Source organism: Anthonomus grandis, chromosome 5, assembly GCF_022605725.1.
Source record: "Anthonomus grandis grandis chromosome 5, icAntGran1.3, whole genome shotgun sequence".
Lineage (NCBI taxonomy): Eukaryota > Metazoa > Arthropoda > Insecta > Coleoptera > Curculionidae > Anthonomus > Anthonomus grandis.
In genome coordinates, this window is record NC_065550.1 from 14090757 (window position 1) to 14116337 (window position 25581).

At 34.3% G+C, this 25581-nt stretch overlaps 1 protein-coding gene and 1 long non-coding RNA gene across 6 annotated transcripts in view; one reads left to right on the forward strand and one right to left on the reverse strand.

Annotated features, from left to right (window-relative positions):
• Positions 1–25581, forward strand: part of LOC126736579 (receptor-type tyrosine-protein phosphatase kappa-like) — a 130367-nt gene that overhangs the window by 72004 nt on the left and 32782 nt on the right. For 4 of the 5 annotated variants that reach the window (XM_050440981.1, XM_050440980.1, XM_050440983.1 and 1 more), the window contains 9 exons: positions 1671–1743; positions 1806–2005; positions 13118–13339; positions 13714–13993; positions 14046–14157; positions 14213–14334; positions 22714–22823; positions 22888–22995; positions 23508–23595. In XM_050440981.1, the coding sequence (XP_050296938.1) occupies positions 1671–1743; positions 1806–2005; positions 13118–13339; positions 13714–13993; positions 14046–14157; positions 14213–14334; positions 22714–22823; positions 22888–22995; positions 23508–23595 (1315 nt within the window). Of the gene's footprint in view, positions 1–1670; positions 1744–1805; positions 2006–7681; positions 7911–13117; positions 13340–13713; positions 13994–14045; positions 14158–14212; positions 14335–22713; positions 22824–22887; positions 22996–23507; positions 23596–25581 lie in introns of those variants that run through there. The other variant, XM_050440985.1, reaches the window with a different exon arrangement.
• Positions 1–25581, reverse strand: part of LOC126736612 (uncharacterized) — a 54686-nt gene that overhangs the window by 22593 nt on the left and 6512 nt on the right. The gene's annotated exons all lie outside the window — the stretch shown is intronic.

Below are 25581 nucleotides of genomic sequence, written 5' to 3' on the forward strand. Positions count from 1 at the left end.
GCCTCATGCATTTGATGCGATCTGAAAGTGTTTGCAAGCTTTCAGATGAGTCCGTTCAGCAGTGCCTAAATAGGTTATTTTCTTTGGGGATCTCGTATTATCGTTTTGGTTGGACTTATTTTTTATGTTAAATAGGTACTATTAATAATGAATCTTAACTAATATACTTTAGAAAATAGGCCATCGTCCTTTGAAGAAAAACTTTAAAAACAAAAGTCTTTTGCCCGATTTACAAATAAAATCAACGGTAGTATGCTGAATGTTTGGAAAGAAATATACAAGAGGGTAGTGATGGTAAAATAATGTCATCATCAAATAGATTTATACGTAGGTAATCTAAATTCAGGTAATTTGAATTTTCTTTTAGAAGCTCTCCATCAACACAAGTCGAAATATATATACGTTTGTAGCAAATTTTGAAAAATACGTACAAGAAATTCGAATTCATAAAATTTATTTATTATATTTTAACAAGCGACATATAATATAAACGACAATATATTGAATTAAAATTAAATTGAATATTTTAAAAGAATACTGCAATATTTTGATATTTTAACTCTAAAAGGATATAAGTATTTTTTAAGGAGCTCAGGATAGACTTAATATTCTTGATATACTTGTACTTTACATTTTAATAATAAAGTGATTGAAGTATTTGCTGTCTAAAAAAAAGAAGAATTGATTTTATATGAATAAAAAATCTGATTTTGTAGTTTTTCTTCTTTAACTACTTTCTTTTTTCTACATTCGGCTTTACCCGACTTTATCATGGAACCTCCCTGATCCCAAATCCCAAATCTCCCTGATAATGGAACCCTCCCTGAAAAAAATCAATAAATTCTATCTACTCGGTATAAAGCCATAATTTTTAAGAGGATAATGCTCCAATAGTTTTTTTTAGTGACTTTCGGTTAAGAATTTGGGCCCGGAATCTTTAGTTTTTTTAACCTCCGGCGAATTGCTTACGACGTATCTTTTTATCCTTAATTTCATATTACCATTTACTTACTTGCACTCCCCAAATTAAAAATCTACAAACCTCCACTGGTTGAAATTGTGTTTACCGAATAACAGGCAGATTTTCTATTGCCCAATAATGCGCATCGTGAAAATTGTGAATACCATTGCGTGTAAAAATTGCTTCATCCGTAACTAAAATGTTTATGGTAAAGTTTGAGTTACAAAATTAAAATTAGGCGGCATAATTTTAATTTTAATCACATGAAAAAAACAAAGTACTACTAAAAATAACAAACATCATTTGAACTTATTTACTTGTTAGTTTATAAACAAAATTCCACCTGAAAAAGTTGATTATTTCAGAATCTAATAATACTTTATTACATTTTTTTCACATTATTAGTCATAACCTATTCGTCATCAGCAATATATTTTTCAAGTTTATGCGTATAGGTTAATAATCACCTTGTATGAAGAGTCATGCGCAACTCGAACATGTTAATATCTACTGGAGAAATCTACTTTTTAATTAAAATATTCCTAAAAATAATTTTCGTTAGTTAATTCTTTAAAATATTTATTAAATAGCCCATTTTCTTAGTTAATGCATTTGATTATACATAAAGATCTTAAATTAAGACCACGTTTTTTGATTTGCTTTTATACCTATTTAAAAAATATTTATATAAATATTTTTGCCTTTGTAGATCTCTGCATATAATAAAGGCAACTCATTGCCAAGTTTAAAAGCAACGTTAAAGACTCTAGCTGTTATTGAAGGTATGTAATTTATTATCAAAAATCAAATTTTCTTTAAAAATATATTTAAATTTTCATTTAAGAACCAGGCCCTCCTCGTTCAATAATAAACAAATGGACTGAAGAAAATTTTCTGGAATTGACATGGTATCATCCAAATCACGTAAATGGAACTTTAACACATTTTAATATTGAAATTTATAAAAAGCAAAAGAAGAAAAAATATGTTGAAAAGTATGAATTAATCTCTCCGGCAAATTACCAACCTTCCTATTCAAAAACTGTAAGTTTTTAGTTTAAAATCATTAGTAAAATATTACATATATTAAAAACAACTACAAATATATAAAATATTCGCTAAAATAGTCCATGTTCTCTAAGTGACTCGGAAAAATACAAAATAAACATAAAAACGTCAAGTCAAAGTCACAAAAAATGTATTTGTGTAGATTATACATGTTTCACACTTAATCATAATCAGATCTAAAAATAAAGGAAACAAACCACAAACGTAAACACAATCAATCAAATACGCTTAGCCCTAGACCCTATCTTCTAATAAAAATACAATGTTTAAGGCTTAAAAACTAATAGCATTTAAAAAAATACTGCTAAACGAACAACATATCCTAAAATCAAATACACAAAATAATAATGTTAGGTTACAACAATGGGATGGAAAATAAAATTTAAATTTCCAAATTAAAAAAAAAATAATTGAATCGGAAGTCAAACCTAGTGAAATGTTGACAAGAGAACTAATGGTTTCCAAAAGCAGATTAAAATTGATGAGAAAATAAGAGGGTTTCTTAAAATTCGTTAATTCTTTACATCCGAATATTATTTTCACATAAGAAAAAGAAAATTATATTAAATTTTCTTTTTAGATCCTTTATTATTCAGAAAATAATAAGGTCAGAAATTATAAGGTATATATTTAAAATGTATAGAACAGATGCATATAATTAAATTTTCTTCAAATTCTCTCTTGAAGCCAGCTTTGCAAGGCGTTGGATACAATAAAATTAATAACAATAAAAATAGTTTCTGTTGTTATAAGAAACGATCACGTTAGTAAAAAATATTTACTAATGTGAAATCATAGTTAATAAATAAATTTTGAAGTATCATTTATATACAAGTTATCCTTCAATACTATACACTCTAGTAGTAAGTAATAATAATTCAACACGACGACGCGACGTGGCAAAAATTATATACCAATTAATATTAAAGAAAACTACAAAGAATGTATTGAAAACGAAAACGCAAAAAATCTACTGGGACAAAACTGTTATAACTCATTGAGAAATAATTTACAATAGATCAGATATCATAGTCTTTATCAAAAAAGAAAAAAACATTGAACATAATTAATATAACAGTTTCAAATGACACCAACTTAAGAGAGAATCGTAGCCAAAAAAGATTTGCACTTTTTTGGAAGTTCATGAAAGAAAAAATATGTATTCACTTCGGTGAGTTTCGATCCATCCGGTAGTTATCTCAAAAAACCTTAAATTTCTGCAAATGAACAGATTATACTTACGGCACAGGAGCCTGCCATATTGGGAACTTGCAGGTCCGTTCCCCGTGCTCTCACACGCGATTAGTTCACTACTTCGTTAACTATTCTATCCCGAACTAAAAGCGATACCAACCAAGACAACTTGTGATAAAAAAAATCACAGTGAGGCCAAAAATTACAGGCCAATTGCATGCTTGCCTGCTTTTAACATCTATCTTTAGCACCAACATCTGAAATCCTAAATCTGAATCAACGAAATCAAATCTTGGCATGGAAACATAATAGATGTAAAAAAAGAGCTAGCGAATGTAAAGAACTGCTTGCTATTGACTCCATTATAACTAGGCAAGTAAAAGTTAAAAGAAGAAATCTGACAATAGCCTGAACCGACTACAAAAAAAACTTGACTTACTCCCACATTCTTGGCGCATAAAAGTGCTTTAGTTATACAAAATCGATCCGGCCATAATCCAGTTTCTTAAGATCAGTATGGGAACCAGAACAACGCTTAATATAAAACAGATGAAACAGATGAAATTAAAATCCAAAGGGGCAACTTCCAAAGCGACAGCCTAAGTCTAAGTATAGTACAACTTCGATAATCCGGACACATATCGTTCCAAGCAGCGCCGGAGTAGCGAGGTGTCCGGATAACTGGATTATTATTTCAAAAGTTTTATTTTAATATACTATCCACATACTAGCTTTTTTTAGGTATAAATAAATCATTGTACCCTAATTAAAAAAGAAAATATGTTTATATTTCAAATTATAACATATGTACATAATAAGTAAACATATACATACACATGTTGTACACGCAGGTACACAAACATATAACTAGAAATAAAAATACATTATGTAGGACAAAACATAAATTACAAATACAAGACAAAAAAGTGCAAGTTTAAATGGCTTTGAAAAAACTATCAATTTTTTTCTGAACTGCCTTAGAGCTTGCTAATTCAGTCGCTTTCTCTTTGACGTTCTTTAAAAGCAATATTTCGTGCATTGGTAAGTAGTTTTCTTCAGCCCACTGAATTCCCAATGTTAATGCTTTCACAGCATCGCTGTGTTTCACTTTAGTGGCAATAATCTCAGTATCTCCATCTAAATCATTGCTCTCTGCATCCTTAGATTTTAGCGCATCACCTATTACCTCCTCTTCAGTCAAATCAACAATGACTTCATTTTTGCCTAAAGCCCATTCAACAATTTCTTCCCGATTCAAACTGTTTTCAGGATCTATCACAAGCAAGGAAGCGGTAATGGTTTTTAAATCTTCCTCGTTTATTTGACAAAGTCGTCTTTGAAGTTCTGAAAGTGGAATGTTTTCTTCATCAGATTCCTCTTCTTCTGCATCAGTTCTTTGGTTCGGCCATAATGCTATCCAACTTTTTTGGATATTTTTTTCAGATATCAACTTCCAAGCAATATCTAGATTAACAAGTGCATCTTTTAAATTAAATTGCTTTAAAACTGTAACTAAATCGTCACCTTCGTGAGCGATAATGTGATTTAGTAGCCTCTTTCTATATGCTACTTTTATGTTTTGGATTAAGTTTTGATCCATTGGCTGTAAAACTGCTGTGCAGTTGGGCGGCAAAAACATGACTCTGAAATCAGGATCGAAATTTATTTCTGTCTCAGGTGGATGAGATGGAGCATTATCTACAAGTAATAATGCTTTATGAGGTCGGTTAACATCCGATAAAAAACGTTTGACGTCTGGTATAAAGCAAGTCTTAAACCATTCGAAGAACAATGTCCTGGTCATCCAACCTTTGCTGGTTGCCTTGTATTTAACAGGTAAAGTAGCATTCTTAAATGCCCTTGGATTTGCGGATTTTCCAAGAACTAAAAGGGGTAACTTATGAGTTCCAGCCGCATTGCAACAGGGCATGAATGTTACGCGATCTTTAGATATTTTTCGCCCTGGTGCTGATTGTTCCTGACTATGAACCCATGTAGTGTCCGGCAAGGCTCTCCAAAAGGCCGCTGATTCATCAGCATTATAAACTTGGTCACGACTTAGCTTCATTTCATTAACCACAGCTAGAAATTTTTCTTGAAAAGGTACTATAGCACTTACATCACTGGAAAGTTTTTCACCACACACTTTAAGAAAGCGTATTCCGTGCCTTTTCTTAAATTTGTCAAGCCAACCTGAACTCGCTAAAAAATCACTCTTCCCAGTTATTCTTTCATAAAATTGTTTAGCTTTCGTTCGTAAGATATCAGAAGAAACAGGTACATGAGCACTACGCTGCTGTAGAAACCACTTATATAAAGCAGCTTCAACTTCGGGATGTTCTCCCTTTCGGATAACCTGCCTTTTACCTGAAAAGATAAAAATATGTTTCATAATAACATTACCTACAATAAAAATTAAATCATACATACCTGCTCCACTGAATGACTCCGACACAAATCTTCTTATTTTAGTTTTGTTTTTCTTTATATCACTTACAGTTGATTTTTGTACATTAAATTTCTCAGCCACCCTGCGTATGCTTCCCACCTTATCAAGAAAATCTAATATTTTACATTTCTCCGCAAGAGTAACTGTGTTATGCGGTCGTTTATTTGGCGCCATTTTTTTTTTAATAACACATTGACACACGACGCACGGTAACTAAACGATAACTGACCGCCAAAGGCGCCAAACCCATTAGGTTGCTAACAATATTGGTTTTGACAAGTTTAAAAAGGAAAAATCCGTTTATAATCGATTCGTATTGAAAACATTCCTTTATCCGGACTACAGAGGTAAAATATCCCGACACCTAGGAACGCCGGATTACTGGAGTGTCCGAATCAGCGAGTGTCCGAACTAGAGAAGTTGTACTGTATTTGAAAAACCATCAATCCAACATGTTTCGAATATAAAAGATGTCCATCATCATACAGGGATACTATAAAAGAACTAAAGAAACTTATAAGATATAGATTAAAACTAATTTTTAAGGTGTTAAATTACGAAAGGTATTAAAATTATTTACACTATTAAGAGGTTCTGCCAAACTTATACGTCTAGTGCCTCAGACGAAAGTAAATGGTTAAAACGAATAAAAATAAACAAAATGACATATACAATAATGATAAAATGCTCAATTAATAAGCAAATAAATGGACGTTGAAGGCATAAAACTTACATTAAAATACATTTGAATAGGACAAACTTGGGTTTACTAAATCTTAAAACTGTATAATTAAAACAATATGGCTCTCTAATGGTTTGTTTTTGTTTTGTAAACAGGAACCGAGAACAAACGAACTATCTGTATAGCTTTATTTATCTCTAAAATTTGTAGAAAAATTTAGTTTTCTCAGCAGAAATGTAAATAATTGGTATGTAAAAGGGTATCTAAGTTATGGTTATTAACATGTATATTTCTAGCGGAATAGGCTCGTTCAGCATATTTTTTTATTGCCTATTCTAAAAGAGTGTGTTGAGTTTAATAGTTGTGCCAAAATTTCATAATTTTCTGAGCCCGAATTCATATTTAAATAATTTATTTAAATACCGCAAATTTAAAAAACTCTGCGATATCGAGTATGCGGCGATGACGTCACTACATCTCTTGCCGCCACATCGCGTCGGTCCGCCGCTCGCTATGACTCGTGTCGCGGTGCTCGCTATAATAAACGGATTGTTTTAACAAGTTTAGTTTTGTTTCGGTTAAAATTGGATGCTTGTCTACTGAATATTATATATGATTGTTTTTTTGGCGTTCAATTTTTACGCAGATTGCAAAATAATAATGGAAGTAGAACACAAAAAGAAAAATTATAAATATTGTATAGTACCGCAGTGTAAAAACACTAGTGTGACCAGCCCTGACAAAATTTTTATTACTTTGCCAAAAGACATAAAAACAAGGAAGTTATGGCAGGAAGCTATGCGTAGAACTGAATTTGTGAGCAACAATTCAACAAAGTATTGCTGTGAGGATCATTTTGATATAAGTGTAAAACTCAAAAATAATTAAAACAATTTCTAAATAACACACGGATTTTATTACAATGAAATCAGATTAAGACAGAAGAGAATAAAAGAATAAAAATATTAATATAAACGCAAACGACTAAATTAAGCTAAAATAGGGTTCTGTATCCGACAAGTGCACGCTTTTCAGGCCAAAACCCAAGTGTCCCTCATTTGGGTTCAAGTTGCCCTAGATCCATTTGTGTAACCCGATACCCAAAGAAATAGTCATCTTATTTATGGGTTCCTAATGGTTTTAAAGATTTTGGTTCTTGTCGTCAAGTGGTGATAACATGAGTGTTTTTAGAATTACTAAATTATATTATCATTAATGTCGTATATTTAATTTTAGTTTGAAAATGATGTGGAAAATTACATGCGTTACAAGATAATGAATAATGTAAGAATTAAGATAAGCCGGGAGTGGTTCCACACATTTTTGATTGCCAAATACAAAGAAAATCTCCACATATCAGAGATACTCGTGGTTTTAAAGTGTTAAAAGTGTGGTAAAAGTGTTTTTCTTAAGAGACAGCGACAAAGATGTTTAGAAGATGCATCTACAAGTACAAAGAAAACTCGATTTTCATCGTCAAGCAGCGAATCTAGTATAAATATTCGCAAATCGGACTAGAAAGTAGTTCTGAAAATGCCCAGGCGGAAGATCGACAGGTAAATAAGAGAAGTGTTCAAGTTAATATTAAGGCCACAATGAGATCAAAATATGTTGAGTGTAACATATTAAAAGTAGCAACTAAGGGAAAACAGAAGCAAATAACACCAAAAGATATAACGAAAACAAGCTATTCGCCCAGCTCGAGTTCAGAATATACGACGTCCTACAAACCAACATCTGATGACTGTACTTCATCGGAAGAAGCTGAAAAAGAATTTAATAATAAGAAAAATGTAGAAAAGCGGATTATTTTTCTCATAGAGAAAAATCCGAAACTATATAGTGGGATACCTAGTCACTCAATTTTTATTCTTGACATGCTTTCCACAAGATGTCAGCTAACAAAAATTGAAATTGTTTTTGAAGGTGGTAGACAATGGTACAGTGCAAACATCTTGACGAACTTGCATTGTCTCATTTATTTAATGTAACACGACATTTCGGTTGGTAAGTATTTCCAACCGTTATCAAGTGTAAACTGACAGCAAACTACTATTCTATAGGCTTATAAACTAGATGTGTGCAGCGATGTGGAAAGGAAATTCATCCGTGAAAAGAGTTGGGGAGAGGACACGCCTCTCTCTAAATCCTACACTGTCCTGAGAGTAGAGACTTCCAGATGCCTCATAGTTCTATTTTCAATTTTCCTTTTTCTTGCTTCAAGAATGTAATCATTTAAAAAATTATTATTCGAAGATATAGATTTTTTGGCGCCAAAGTTTTCGGTGGTTATAAATTTTTTTGTACTTAAAGCTGCAGCTAAAATTGATCTCTTCCAATAACAAACTTTGTCAGTTGGAGACGGCTCTTCGCTCCTACGGTGGTACCCACATTAAAAATGCCACTGCATGTTTGCAACCTCCCTCCGATGCCGGACAATCATGACAATTTACCTCAACAACTGTTTTTTACAATTCATCGATTACACAAGATACATTATAGTTTTTCGCCTTTATTTTATGTTCTGGGGTAACCTTGGCTTTTAAATAGCATTTATTATTAGTACGTTTAGGTTGAACATAACCCACAGCATTGTCTCCATAATGTTGACGGGCAGACCTAAAACAATACAAAAGACTATGCAAATGGCGAAAATGTTGTATTTTTTATTTTAATTTTAGTAATAGGCATGCATAAAATAAACCTTATTAAAACTACACTCGCATAGAATAATTATAATATTAACTCCTTAAAAATTTCTTCAGAATCTCATAAAAAAACTAAAAAAAAAATCCATCGAATATAATACGATTTGCGTTTTAAAAATAGAAGGAAATAACCTGGACACGATCAACAGAAATTTAATATTACATTATAAAATGTATAATGCTATATTTAATACATTATAATGTAGGGAAGGTTGGCCGAAATTTTTCCACATTTAAATATAAAAGAAAATTATATTTTACTACAATACTATATTATAATGTATAAAACACTTACTGCTGCATTTTAATACCCCTCATTTCTGCACTGATAAAGTCTCGATTATTATTGAAATAGTCCATTACCATAATAATATCTACTTCCGGCATATTGGAGGAATCTGCCTTAACATAATCCATATCGCACATTTTTTATGACAAAGTTACAATAACTACTCTATAAAATAACACAAAACGGCACAGCACTAATTTACTTTGCAATGCTGCAGATAAAATTATTATGAATCTAAACATTCTAAACGTATGCATGCCTGCCTCTGCTTGGCCAGTCTCGACTCGAGAGATGCTATGACGTCACAGCGGTAAATTTCCGACGCGGGAAATATTTTGATATTTAAAAACATGTAACTTTTTTATTTTCTATTCAATCAAGCTGAAATTTTTTTTATGTGGTATGTGTAGATAATACTTCATAAAAAGATGAATAAACTTGTTTATGGAAATTTAACTGAACGAGCCTATTAGATTTTATATTTAAAGGGCAAAGACTGCGTTTTTTAGCCTTTCCAATCTCTTTACAATGTTCCGTAACACGAGTGGAGAATTTTCTACCTGTTTGTCCGATGTAAAACACAATCACTAAAGCAGTTTAGTTGATAAACACCAGATTTTTGGTCCGGAGGAACTTTGTCCTTTAGGTTCGTTATAAGGATTTCAGGGTATCTATGATTTTAAAACTCATATTAATAAGGTGTGAGCTTAGAATGTTTTTTAATTTATGCGATATCGGACCCCAAAAAGGCAGTGAATCATATTTGGTTTCTTTATGTTCTCTAAACACAAATAAATTTTTGTTAAGAGATTTATTTAAATGATTGTAATAAATTTTATTTATAAGTTTCGGTGAAAAATTATTGTTACTTGCAATTTGTTTAATGATCTTTAACTCAGAGATGAATTCTGTTTTTTCCAGGAGGGCTGAGAAAAGTCTGGAAAAAAAACAATAAAAGAACACGTTTCTAGCTATGGAGTGATTGGAATTATAAAGGATGATGCGGTCAATACTTGTCGGTTTACGATATATCGAAAGTCTAATTTTATTGTTGAAGCATTTTAAATTAAGATTAAGAACAGCTAGTGATTTATTTCCCTCTATTTTAAAAGTGAACATTATTGAAGGGTGTAGGGCATTTAAACAGGTTATAAAAGTGTTTAACTCATCTTTATCCCCTTGAAAAATGGCAAAAACATCATTCACGTATCTTTTGATCAAGAAGATGTGGTGAAAAAAGAGCTGTTCTTAATTTTATGTTCCAAATTTGACATAAAAACCTGCCAGAGGAGGTAAGCTTGAACCTATTGCGACGCCCGTATTTTGTTGGTAAAAAGATCTATTCTAGCAGTCTAGTATTCTATTCTATCTATTGTAGAACTAACTCAACTAAAAGATATAGATGACAATATAAATTTGGGACATACTAGCACACTCGTTAAGAAGATCTCTTACCAACGATATACATTATACAATCATCTGGGGGAGGGGGGAGGGGATACTTGGGAATAGATTAGAGACGTCAAACGAAACTAGAAAGATTGCAGGTGTATATAATATATCATATATCATATATATATATATAGATTATACCCCTCGTTATACCTTACAATTCTTGAGCAACTAGGGCTAAATGATAAAATGATAAAATACCACCATATAAACATGAACCCCAAGCAATGGTTGAAAACGAGAGTTTACTAAGATAAATCGATATAAAATAATAGGTACACAATAAGCCAGATCTAATAATTCTAGACAAAAAGGTCCAAGGCTTACAATTAGTGATTTCACAGTGCCCCAAAATTGATTAAAACATAGGTAAGGCATATAATGAAAAACATAAAAAATACCGACCGCTGGCTAACCAATTAAAAAATATGGGGATTAAAACTAGTTGAAAGAAAACCTATTGTAATTTCCTTCAATGGTATTGTTAGTGCGAAACTTAAGTACATTTGAAAGAACTTAACATACATATGTCAATACTTACTTATATGCAAAAAGCGGTAATTTTGGGTACTACCGACGGACACCCTCTACCTTTACCTTACTGAAACAGAAATTGATATTTACTGTAAAAGTGACGTAATATCCAACAAAATAAGTAACTAATTATAAATTATTCACAACAATATAGATTTTTCTTAATAACCATAATAATAAAAAGAAGAATTTTTATTCATTTAGTTATTTTGATAAAATTTTTCTACAATGGGCAAACATTTTAAAAAACTCGGCTTTTTCAATTTCAGTTAAAAATTCCTTTAACCTTCCTAAAAACACTTTATCTGCACAATTCAATAATAGTACATATAAAAAGGGCCCCTTTTCAAAACCAAGGGTTTACTCGATGAGTGCTGTGAGACACATTAAGATTCGAATCTAATTCATGTACAGGGTTCATCAACACATGAGTTATTATAATTAATTCAAAAATTCTAATGAGGTGGATACAAAGTCTCCTTTTGCAAACCATTTGTTGTCCTCTCAATATTTCACTGATATAATACAGGATAATATTGAACTGGTAATGTTGATCTTCACTAAGGGTATTAAGCTTGATTTATTCCTTGTGTCAATAACAATGAATTTTCACCTTAAATAATATTTAGCCAAATGGTCAGTGTAGCTTAGTGGACTAACAATGTGATAGTGGATCTAATGATATCGTATTACGATTTACGTTTATAATTTTTTCCTTTATTTTTAGATCTGATTTCCTAATAGAGGGCAAAAAATGTCTAATCCTATAATTACACATTTTTTGTGGCTTTGACTTTGTATTTTATTTTTATTTTGTATTTTCTATAACACATATACAGGCTTAGCCAACGAGGGTCTCGAGTGCGGAAATAAGTTTCCCCTACTCCGCCTTTATTAACTAGAGTTCAACTTAATTTGAACATAGGGAAGACGGCTACATGCGGCGGATTGCTGGGGAATCAAGAAATCGATTAAACATTGTCATTATCTCTTTAACCTTTGCCTATCAATATCTGTTGCATATTTTTTAATATTTTGGTACACAAGAAAAAAGTTTGCCGGGCCAGTATACGTAAAAAAAGAAGTAGGATACATAGGAAGTATGCTCCTATTCAGCCGCCAAAAATGAGTAACGTTTTGTTCATGATTCAGTTATTTATAATAATATACAAGTTATGTAGTCAATAGACCTTGAGTCACGAGCCGAGGCTCTTGAGAGGGCTGAGCCGTTCCTATAACTAAATCCTGAACGCAGTTTAAAAGTAAATCACAATAGATAAACGCTATTTAAAATTGATATCGAGGATATTAAAGAACTGAGACAGGCATAGGTTCGTCTAAAGAATTGGACAACGTGACCCTGCGATTGAAGTTGGAAGTTGTGGATAGCACTTCATACAAATAATGCAAAGTAACCATATTTAATAGTAAATAGTCAGGTTGGGTACTTAAACGAAAAAAACGCAGCAAAGACGATTAGGATAGAAGCTAATGTGTTAGCAAAGTGATGAAGATCGTAACTTGGCAACACAAAAATATATGCAATCCTAATAAATCAATTATCTTCCTAAATGAATTAGTTACAATACACAACCGTATTTAGTACAGATGTATTAAAAATTATCATTTATTTTAGCTATTTCTATAAGGTCATTCTCATAAGTCATATAAAGACATTCTCATTTTTCGGAAAACATTAACATTTCGCTAATTCATGGAAATAAATAAATTAAATAGTGAAAAATAAGGTTGAATCATATAATAATATAATTTATTTTAGATTAAAAACTTGCCATTACCAGGAGAATTTACCGTTACATTAGTTTCAATAAATTTTAAACAACAACATTCAGAAGGAAATCCTACTATTTCCATAATGAGTCCTCCACCAATACCCAACGATACCGTTAATATCAAGAAGGAACAGAATGTCATCCATTTTGATTTTAATGAAACAAAATACGACCGGGATTTTTACAGATTCTTGTATATTCTTATAGGAGTAAGTATTTATTTAATACATATGACTTTAAATGAATGTGTCTTCATTATATTTAAAATTTCATTTTATAATTATCACTTCTATTAAAAATGATAAATAGAATTGAAATATGAGCTCGTGAAGAAGACAATATAAAAAATTACACTATTGTTTTGTATTTTTCGCCTAAGCAGCAACAGTAACTTTAAGCGTCGCATTTTTCTATTTAAGTCAATAAGACAATTTTTTTTTAGGAAATTATATAATTAATAGATTTTCGAAAAAATATATTTTTATAACTTAGTATTATTAGCATATGGAAATAAGATATTTACTATATATTTTGCAAAAAAATTAATATTATTTATTGCCTTTGATTTAATGTTTATTTTTAGCAATGTCGATCTTGCAAAGATAATTTAATACAATTTAGAGCAGAGCTAGAAACCTATCATAAAGCTAACGATAACATCTACGAAGGAGCCTCTATTGCCAATGATTGGACTCTTATTTGTAGTTGTGAATACGAGCAAAAATCTAAAAATTGCCGATCTATTCTAAACAATAATACAAAATATCCTATAAGCCACAATGAAAATTATGTAATAGGTTTTATTTGGATTTACAAATTTGCCGGATTGGTTAGAAGTAATTATATTATAAAAGATACAGAAAGTAATTGCTTAGAAAAGTTAGTTTATAAAAAATCTTATACTATTATTTTCAGATAAGCCTTATACTGATTCAAAGAGATCATTTTTTCCAGAGATTTTCTTAAGTTGTTCATTATTGTTATTTTTAATAATAATCATTGTATCTGTTTACTTTGTGTCAAAAAAGTAAGTACCTAAATAATTGCTTTAATATATTGGAACTAAGTTTAAAATTTTGCAGATATAACTTAAATATTTTATCAACTTCTTATTTATGCACATGCTTTAAATTAGGAGAAGTAACTGTACCAAAAAATGAATGTTTGCCTAGCAAGTCAACAGACATTCTTACTGAAGCCACATGTAAGTTTTAGTAATATAGTATAAGAAAGGCAACTTTCTTATATAAATCCTGTAACTTGCTGTTATTATGCCAACTGGTTTTAATATTTAGATTACTTAGATTAGATTAAAATAAGGGTGAAGTTTCACTGCGACCTAAAAGATCTATTGTGTGCCCCTTTCTAATTACTGCTTGATGTTATTCTCAAGTCAAATTACTTCGTACAATCCTATGGCTTTAATAAAGGCTAGTAGTTATGACGGTTCCAGTAATGAGATATTTCCTTCTGGAATTTCATAATTACCGAGGTGCATGGCACGACTTTCGGCAACTGTTTCGCATGTAGTTACTAGGTGTTCTGGGGTCTCTTCCTCTTCCCCACAGAATCTGCATTCACCTGTCTGTTCTAGTTTTAGTTTCCTGCGGTGTTCTCGAAGGTGACAGTGCCCTGTTAGGAATCCTGTTACAATCCGTAGTTTAGTTTTAGTTAAACTTACTAGAGCTTTAGATTTTTTTTGGGTCGAGGGTTCCAAGGAACATCTTGGAGTGTCTCAACCCTGGATGATCATCCCAGAGGCTTTCTCTGAGTTGATCCTCCATTTTTGTAAGCTCATATAGGTAAGTATTCTTTCCTATGCCGCAGAAAGGTTCCGGTCCTACAAATTGAGAACCAGATCCCTTTTTTGCCAGAATATTGGCTTCTTCGTTACCTTGCACGCCTGTATGTCCAGGTACCCACAATATTGTGACTTTATTTCTCTTTCCTACCTCATTAAGTTTGCCCAAACAGTCTCTTACCATTTTAGAACTGATGACATGTGAACTCAGTGCTGCTATGGCTGCTTGACTGTCGGTGAAGATTGCGATGTCCTGCTTGAGGTAGTCTTTGTTCAGGATTAATTGAGCGCATCTTTCTATAGCGTGTATTTCCGCTTGAAAGACACTGGTGTATTTTCCCAGTGGCTCTGAGTATTTGGTGCCAGGCCCAAATACTCCAGCTCCTGTTCCTTTTTCGGTTTTAGAACCATCTGTGTACCATTTGATAGTATTCTGTTTAAGTGAGCGGGCGACAGATCCATTTTCCCAGTCACTTTTGCTGTCAATTTTTGTACTGAAATTCCTAACAAAGTGATATTCCCGAGTTATATCGTCCTTGGGAAGATCGAACAGGGGAATGGATCTTGTTTGAGATACCCAGGCTCTCTGATCAATGTCCCTACTGTTCGTTTTATCCCTTGCTAATCTGAACATGGCCCTTTTAGCAGCTCCCTCTACTGCCAGGTGAAGAGGTGCCAGGTCAACTATGACCTCCAGTGCTGCTGTGGGGCATGTTTTCATAGCTCCTGTGATGCATACGCATGCAAGTCTTTGAACCTTGTCAAGTTTACGCCTTACTGTACTTAACTTTGTAGTGTCATGCCACACCACTGCCCCATATGTGATTATGGGTTTAACCATCATGGTGTACATCCATCGCAGTATTTTTGGGGAGCATCCCCAGTTTTTACCCGCTAGGTTCCTACAGATCATAATGGCTTTAGTGGCCTTGTTTACTGTGAATTCTAGATGCTTGTTCCAACTAAGCTTACTATCCAGTGTCACTCCTAGATATTTTACTTCATCCGATGTATGTACAACTTGTCCGCCCAGGTGGATGTCCCTGGTGGGTTGCATTTTCCTTTTACGAGTGAATGGTACGATAGTAGTTTTCGCTGAATTTATGCTCAGCCCCACTGATGTGCACCATTCTTCCGTGATGCTTAGGCTTCTTTGTATGAGGTCGTATAAAGTGCCCTTATACCTGCCTTTGACTATAATAACGATATCATCAGCATATCCTATGCAGGTGAAACCGAGATTTGTCAATATCTCAAGTAGTTCATCGACTACTAGACTCCATAGTAAGGGTGAAGTTACCCCTCCTTGAGGCGTGCCACGAGTAGTTTTGATGCCTGTGGTCTGTTCGCCCACAGTACTCTCAGCCGTACGCGTGGCAAGCATTTGACAAATCCATCGGATTATGGTTTTGTTCAAATTTCTTTTTTCCAGGGCATTTTTTACCGCTACATGTGACGTGTTATCAAATGCCCCAGATATATCTAGAAAGGCGCAGATGGCTGTTTTTTTCTCATTCAGGCTTTTCTGGATGATTTGTGTCCGTTGATATAGTGCGGTTTCTGTGGATCTGCCCGCTCTATAAGCATGTTGACACTGATGTAGAGGTGCTCTCTCCAGAATGTCATTCCTGATATGGTTGTCTACGATTTTTTCTATTGTTTTCAGAATGAAAGACGTAAGGCTGATAGGTCTAAAAGATTTGGGGTCAGTCCCATCTTTTTTTCCTATTTTCGGTATGAAGGTGACTTTTGCCCTTCGCCAGCTACTGGGAATGTATCCCGACGCTAAGCTCGTCCTTGCTATTCTACTCAGGTGAGGAAGGACTTTCTCTTGTCCGTTTTGTAGGAGAGCAGGAAAAATTCCATCCACTCCCGGTGACTTGTACGGTTGAAAGGTGTTTATTGCCCATTTGAACCTTTCTGTCGTAAAGACGGTCCTTGCAACTTCCCAGTCCTCTTTTTTAGGATTGGTGTACTTTATTGGGACCGTTTCTATAGGTTCGCACCCTGGAAAGTGTGTTTGAAGTAATAGGATGGCTTGCTCCTCTTCTCCCTTCGTGTAGGTGCCATCTGGCTTTTTGAGGGCCATTATTGGGTATGTGCCTCCCTTAGCCATTGCTTTGTGCAGTCTAGCCGCAGTCGGAGTGTTAGCGATTTCCGCACAGAAAGTTCTGAAGTGCTGTCTTTTGGTTTTTCTTATCTCTTTGTTATAAAGAGTAAGCACTTCGGCATATACCTGCCAGTTACCGTCTCTTTTCGCTGTATTGAAAAGATGACGCACTTTTGACCTTAGTTTTGACAAATGTGTATTCCACCACGGGGCGTCTTTAACGGGTCTCTCACTGGTCACTGGGCAACTTGAGTTGAACGCCTCATTTATTGCACGTGTGACAGCTTGTGAGTCCTGCTCTAAGTCTAGATGGTGCGGTTTCCCATTTAAGCTTAGATAATTTAAGTTGTTTTCCAGATTGGTGTTGTATAATTCCCAGTCTGTTTTTCCTGGGACCCTCCTTTCGGGTCGATTGTATTTAATGCTGTCCAGCTTGAATTCGATAATCCTGTGGTCGGCCAGTGATGGTTCAGCTGATACTCTCCAGTCCTTGATGTGGTCTCTGAGACTGGAGCTGACTAAAGTAATATCTAATACTTCCGATCTTGATTTAGTTACGAATGTTGGTGTAGTTCCCACATTCAGAACCTCGAGATCGGTTGTCGTTAGATATTCAAGCAGACACTCACCTCTAAAGTTAATATCTGTGCTTCCCCATGTGATATGGTGAGCATTTGCGTCGCAGCCTAGAAGGAGTGGTAGACGCAATCTGCTACAGTATTGAATCAGCTCTTGCACTTCTGCTGGTGGTGTCATAGGCCCATCTCCAGCAAAATATGCTGACGCAATTACTATGGTCCTGTTGGTGTCCCCAATGTCGAGATTTACGACAATAGGTGTTAGGTCCCGTGTCATGAGTTCTGAAATACATATGTAATTGATGTTATTTCTTATGAGAATGCAGGCTCTGGATGATTCCTGCCTGGTATCATATATTACTTTTGACGTTTTGCTTGACAGACCCTTGATCTGCCCCCGATTGATCCATGGTTCTTGGATCAAGACTAGTCTCAGATCTTGCTTGACAAACATCCGTGCAATCACATCGGAGGATGCTCGTTTGTGTTGCAGGTTTATTTGTGCTAATTTGCTGAATTTAGAGGCTTCTGGTTTGGCAGAGTGAAGTCCTCTTATGATTTGTCAGGGCCATCCGGTCCGTCCCCCTGATGGTCTACATTAGGTCCCAGAAGCCTATCTTCTTCTTCGCTGCTGATGACATTCTCCTCAGCGGAAGTGGTCGGGTTGACATTGAGATCGAGGTCCATGCCCTCGGTCTCTTGTGTTTCAGTCGCCGTAGAGGTGTTCTCATTGGCGACTGGCTCGGAGGAGGTAGAGGCTGAAGTGGATGGATCAAGCTCCAACTTTTTGTCCTTTGCCTTCTCCTGCTTTCTGAGGCCAGATACGGGGATTTGCCCAAACCTGTAGTGGATAGTGTATCCCTTTGCCTGGATGCTATCCGCAGATTTGGTGTCGATCCCAACAGAAAGCACTTGACCGTGGCCATTTCCTTTGGCGCTTATTACTTTCCAGGTCTCGGTGGAGATCTCTGGATTCTGTACTCCAATGAGTTTCAGGAGAGCTGTGGTGTCTTGCCCTTTGCTCCGTGGAAGAAAAAGGCTGATGGTATGCGCTTTTGGGATGTCCTCTCCTCTTTTCGCTACCAGCGCTGGCCCTTTCCATTCCTTCAACCTAGGTGCCATCTGAGCCAGCCATTCTGCTGTCTGCTCTGACTCGCAGTCCACAAGTATCATTCCCGAGCGAAAATGAATACCTGAGAACTGCAGGCCCTTTGTTGTGCTGTTGATCATTTCTGATACGATTGCTTCCTCCACATCTGTGAGTTGTTCGGAGGTTAGAGTTGCCTCAGGGTAGTCCTCTGGCAATACTCCGATTCTGATGAGCTTTGCCGCTTTTGCATAGCTGGTGGCTTGCCCTGCTATGTTTGCAGACTTGCTCGTCTTCATTACCCGGGGATCGTCACCGGTTCTTTGCTTCTTTTCCCCCTTTTTTTGTTGGGGTGAGATGAAGTCACTTCCCCTCTTACCTTGGGGGTTTTTCTTAGGCGATGCCTTGGAAGTTTGAGGAGGTTGTTCTTCCTTTCTTTTTTCCTTGTCGTCTAGGACTTTTTTCCTCGCTTCTTCGGGTGACATGCCCTCGTGAAGAAAGCGTAGGTATTTCCTGACGCCTGCACCACTAAGTCCACGCCTTAGTGGATCGTCCCTTCCCCCAGGCTTTCCCAGTTCTGGAAGAGAAAAGGAAAATCTCCTTTGAGATTTTAAAGCAGTTTCTTTTCCCGCTTGCTTTGTGGTGGAGGGTGTTGCCCCTGCCATCTGAGAGGAGGAGGTTGTTGCTCCTGCCACTTGCTTTGAGGAGGAGGATGTTTCTCCTGCCTTACTGTTATGTTCGGAGGATTGTCTCCGTTCTTTTGTTTTTTTTGTTTTCTTGCTCATGTCCATAATGTTCCCACGAGTAGCAAGGGAATGTAGGTCCGTCCCAGCAGAGCCCCGCATGCTGGGATAAGGGGTATATACAATGGGGTGCCCCCCGGTGCCCCAAGGTTGAAACCAGTTGCGGCTAGTCCTCTATCTAGCCACGCATCCTTCGACCTGGCTCCCCATCTTGGATTTAGGTTTTTGATGAGGTTGTCTCCTCTTGGTCCGGGCGGCAAAGCCAAGACCCCCCTTAGATTACTTAAGATATACCTGAAATTTTCTCATTAAGTCAATCATGTCTATATAACTATCTCAATCTCTCTTATCTAATTCAATAACTCTTTTTTTATTACTCTCATCAAGAAGGTCCCTCTTAATAGAGAATGCACTAGTAGTTTCAACAAATATTGAAACTAATAAATACTAAAATACCAAAAAGCTGATAAACTGCTTATAACTAAGGCTCTGACATCAGTATATTGACATTTAATGATTTTTAAGTTTACCAATACCACAAAATTGTAATATAACCATATATCAGACGGTTAAACGTAGGCACGGTCAAATTTATCAAACTACTATAAGAACTTTAAATGCCAGTTAAAAGGTTATCTAGGATCTTTAGAATTACGGATTGCTGACAGATACCCCTATAATTTTGTATACTACTTTTGTCACCAGATTTACATATTATAGCGTTTTTAACGTTCGTTTCGGTTGATGCATGAAAAAAAAACTGATTTATAACACACTTACAATACTAAAAACATTTACTTAATACTATTTATTTAGATTTTTGAAGTCAAGCCAATACTCCGACTTGAACTGGCGAGTATTTCTCCTTATATTATAGCAAGACCATTGGTCCAAAAAATTTGCTTCCACGTATCTTCAGAGATGTGCGGTGTGCTAAGCAGATATATTTGCCGCGATCTGATATATAAAACCAATTGGGTATATTACTAGTAGTACGGATAAACTTTGTTAGAGTAAAAAAATATACATAAATAAAACATACCTTCTACACCCTATCTACTACCACTCTACTACCACACCTTTCAGATCATTTTAATGACGTCAGGGAGTGATTTCATTAATGATATTTTAGTGACGTCGAATAATTTAGAGAAATTATAAATGTAGTTCATTATCGATTCTCTGTACAGAGTGTCCCAAATTCTAGGATTATATTGCGTAATTAGAGCTACATTCCATAATTTAATGCTTATTAGGACGCTGTAATTTTTTTTAAACTTCGAATTATTTAATGAAATACGAAAAAAAAATTAAAAAATATTTTTTTATCCTGAAAGTTGAGGAAAACATTTTAGAAATAGTTGAAAACGACCCAAGAATGAGTGCTAGAGCCATAACAGCTTAAGTTGAAGTTTCTCATAAGTAAAGTGTGAAAAACAATACGACATGGACAGTATTATCCTTGTAACTATCATCGGGTACATACCCTATGACCTGAAGATCACCCTAGAGGAGTTGTATTTTGCAAGTGGCTTTTAGAATAGTTTGGCGAAATTAATTTTGGGTACAGATGAGGCCACATTTGCACAAGAGAGAGTGCAAAATTTTTGCCAAAATCATGCTTTGGCGGTAGAAAATCCGTGTGATGTAAAAAGATCTAATTTTCAATATAAATTTTCATTAAATATTCGCACTTGCATGGTAAACGACATGCTTATAAGACTTTACTTTTTTCCACCTAGACTAACCGGAGAAATTTATTTAGATTTTCTTCGACACAATTTGTTACAATTATTAGAACATGTTCCTTGTACATATGAACTATTTAACTTAATTAAAAAAATATAAAATAATTTTCAATAATATGTAATTCTCTTATGACGCAAGGTAATGCCATCATTTTAAAGAGGAGTGAGTGCAATCTGATTGAATTTAACGCAGTTAAGACTCAGGCTACCATAAAAGATGCCTGAAAACTACTAAAAGCTGCCTCTGTCACGCCAACACCTATTATGTCCGGAATTATTTTGCCCTATCTTTTTTTTTCGGAGCTATTTACATCTGTGCAATAAGTCTTGGCATGACCGTGTAGAAGGAAAATGAAAAGCGACGCATTCTCAAAAACTTGGGGCTCTCTTTAAAACGAAAAGGCTGTTTACACCGCAACAGTTTTTAACGCTTTAGTAGGCTAAAGTTCGTTCATCTCTTGAGTATTGCTCTCACATACAGCAGTAGAGTTCTCCACCCTAACACATGTTCAAGCTGCTTAATTCCATCTAGAAGAAGTCTCTACATCTTATAGGAGATCTAGAGATAGCTGGAAGCTTGGATAGTTTGGTGCATAGAAGGAAGGTGGCGAAACTGGTTCTGTTTTATCAACTTGTTATATATATATATTAATTTTCCTTCTACTATATATATATATATATATATATATATATATATATATATATATTGGTAAATGCTCTACCGAACGGGTCCATGTTATTTCACCTAAAGCTATCCACGCAAGATCTACTCAACGGTCGGATGCGACTCATGGATAACAAATGCACCTGCAGACTCCTGGAACATGTCTATATCAGGATTTATTTTTATGGAGAAGTAAAAATCTGTGGAATCAACTATCAAAGTACGTCTTTCTCAAATATTACAACTTGCAAACTTTAAGAAAAATATCCCCAGACACCTTTGTAGCACTGGCGCTACTCGTTATACTCAAGTACCATAGGATTTTTGGTGTATTGCGTAAAAAAAGGCTCACAAACATTTGTGCAAAAGTGATTGGCTTATAATTATTCACCTGGAAATTGTCTGTATTAATAAAGGATAGGTATAACTAAACATCCAGTAACTAGGAAAGATACCAAATATAAGTGTCACTAAAATAAATTAAATTTCTTCGTCCCTTAGAAAGTACATATATTTTTTTGTTGGTTTTTGAAGGTGGTAGACAATGGTACAGTGAAAACATCTTGTCGAACTTGCATTGTCTTATTTACACTTGTTTACACTTGATAACGGTTGGAGATACATACCAACCGAAACGTCGTGTTACATTAAATAAATAAGACAATGCAAGTTCGACAAGATGTTTTTATTTTTTTGTTAATATATGGGCTGTCCTATTTTATGGCACAATTTGTATGTGAAGCTTATTCATACTATACTAGAGAATCTTTATTGTTAGTTCAGGGTATAAATATTAAACTCTAAATTATTGATTTCCTTATTAAGCTTATGCTCTAAAACTTAATTTTTCAGATGTTAATCAAGAAGAAATGGGGTTAAAGAAAGTCGGACGCGTAAGACCAGTGTCTCGAATTATTTTTAAGCCACTTGATCTTTTAACTGAAAATGACGTTATTTGCCCAGTAAGTAAATATGTTTAAAGTATGTAAATCCAGTATCTTGAAACATAATATTCTTGTATTGTAGGGAGTTCCACTTTTTAAGACTCAAAACTCCAAACGAATAAAATTGGAGCACTTTTCAGACTATCTTAAAAATGCTATTAAATCAGGTGAACTGCTGGCACAGCATAATGTAAGTACTAAATCTTATTTTAGAACAAAAAAAAATTAGATGAACATATTAAAAGAGCGTAAATATAGGCCGAAACCGTTTTTGCAGGGTGTTTTGAACTACTGAAAATATCAAAACTATTTAATGATTATAATGTTTTACCTAGAAAACCATAATATACTCGTAAAATTTAATCAAATTATTTTTATCCCGATATAAAAAATATATCAGTTTTTTTTTATTATAAGATCTTAAAAGTATCTTCAAACTGACGTCCAGAGGAAGGTATATACGAAGCTTATATACCTATTAGGTATATAAGAAGGTACATACCTATTAACATTATTATCCATTTAATTTTTGTATAACGGTAATGCTCTGCCTAGCTAACTCTAAATGTAATTACTAATTCTAATTATACCAATTATCTCTAGTACTAATTATAAGTGACAATTGTTAAGATTTTAACTATTTTCGAGGTCCCTTTAGGGTTTTATGGGTTTTTATTATATGCTATTATTCCTATTTTTTAGACCTTTCCTAGAGGCCTACAAAAGCCACATGCTTATGGTTCGCTACCTGAAAATAAAATTAAAAACAGATACAAGAATCTTATAGCATGTAAGTATTTGATTTAAGCAAGGTGTTACTAAATAAAGATACTATGTTTTACCAGATTACTTATATGAAAAGAACGATAGGAATGTTATATCTTAATTATTTTAAATAATAACCGGCAAAAATTTAGTTAAAAAAAATTGGCTAGAACTGACATTTCTTCAATTAAATTAGTAAATGTAACACCTTTAAAATTTATTTTAACCCCTTTTCACCTTTAAAATATATTTTATTAAAAAAACAAGTGTGAATGTAAAACTTTTTTCTGTTTTATTAACTTGTTAAAACTTTTAAATACCACTGTTTAGTTGTATCATTTTATCTAGGAGCTTCCATATTACTTCTAGACTCCCTCTCATTGCTCTTTGTTTTCTAGTAATCCTAATTTTATCCTAAATAAGACCAATATAAAATATAGTATTTTTTTAACAATAAGCTAAAAAAAATTAAACTATTTTTTGACTATGGCCAAAATTTATTCCGATTTATACGAAAACAGGGATAAATATATATAAAATTGTCTCATATTTTCTGAAAATTGTGAAATAAAAACATTTACGAGGGTTGCTATTCATATTTTGAGCCTAATAATAAAAAAATATTATTATCGAAAACAGCTTTATTTAAGAAATATTTATCACCAAAACACTTTTGCATGTGCTCGAGCCAATTTTCATAACACTTTTATTGCTCTGCAATTCTCTTCACCAGTTGACATGAGCATCTTTTTGGTTTTGTTAAAATGATATATCAGAAGATGATATTTCTTTACTAGTTCTTTAATGGAGATTTTGGTCGACCTTCAAGAGTCTCGTCACTCAGCGAACGGCTGAAACCATGGAACGAGTTATAAGTAAGTTAATTTTTTATCTATATGGATAATCGTAAGAAATCATCGCACCAAAGTCTTCACAAGATAGCTCCATTTTTTCGATAGAACAACATTTTTGAGTTAATATAGAAGGTAAGAGTTGAATACGTCAACTTTTCAGAGGAAAGCAACCAATGGCGGCTAAAGAACATAGTGTTTCCAATGATAAAAATATAAATAGCAACCCTAGTATTAGGATAGTGCAACACAATGCAAAGAAAGTATCAACAATTCTGCTACTTCTAAAAAAAATCATGAAACATTACTTTTTACAATAATGGCTTTTAAGAAAAATTTTGTTTGTAACCAAAATAAGTTTTTTTGTAAACATCGCAAAAATTAAAAAAATTACTAAAAAATCCATGTTCCTTAAACTTTTTATCATTTTTTTTTTCCTTAAATTATCTTATTTGTATTTAGTATGGAACATGTAGTTTTTCAAACAACTTTAAATGAACTTTTTCTTTAGCTTAAGGTTCAAGCTATCCATATTTATTATTTCAGAGTCTTTATCATACAGGCTGTTAAAAATTTAAGCATTATAATATATGTACAACTTAGTCCGCCCCTTGAAGGATAGCGGAGGGTGGCGCAATGTTGTTGCGCACGTAGGACAAGGCCATATGACGATTGCTCTCAGTATGTGTAAGAACATACCAATTCTGACATCCAGATGCACTACAGAAAGTGGCAAACTAAGATTAAAGAAGGGCTTTCAAGTCGAAATCTCGACAAGGGAAGAATGGTCGGTAAACCAGATTAAAGAGCCAAGTGGTTTCCAGGCCTGGTACACAGATGGATCATGGATGAAAAGCACCAATTCAGCCGGAGCCGGATTGTACAGGATGGAAACAAACATAGGGAAATCCTTCCCGCATCTACTCCGATAGTCAAGCTGCCCACAAGGCGATTCAGGAACCTAGGGCCAGCTCAGCGCTAATCCAGGAATGCAGAGACGCATTGGAAAGGCTTGCATCATACAGGGAAGTGAGACTGAGGTGGGTCCCAGGACACCAAGTTGTCCAGGAAAATCAGCGGGCCGACGAACTGGCAAGACAAGGTTCCGTTAACCCCTTCGTAGGCCCTGAACCTTGTCTCGGTCTTAGCAAAAAAACAAA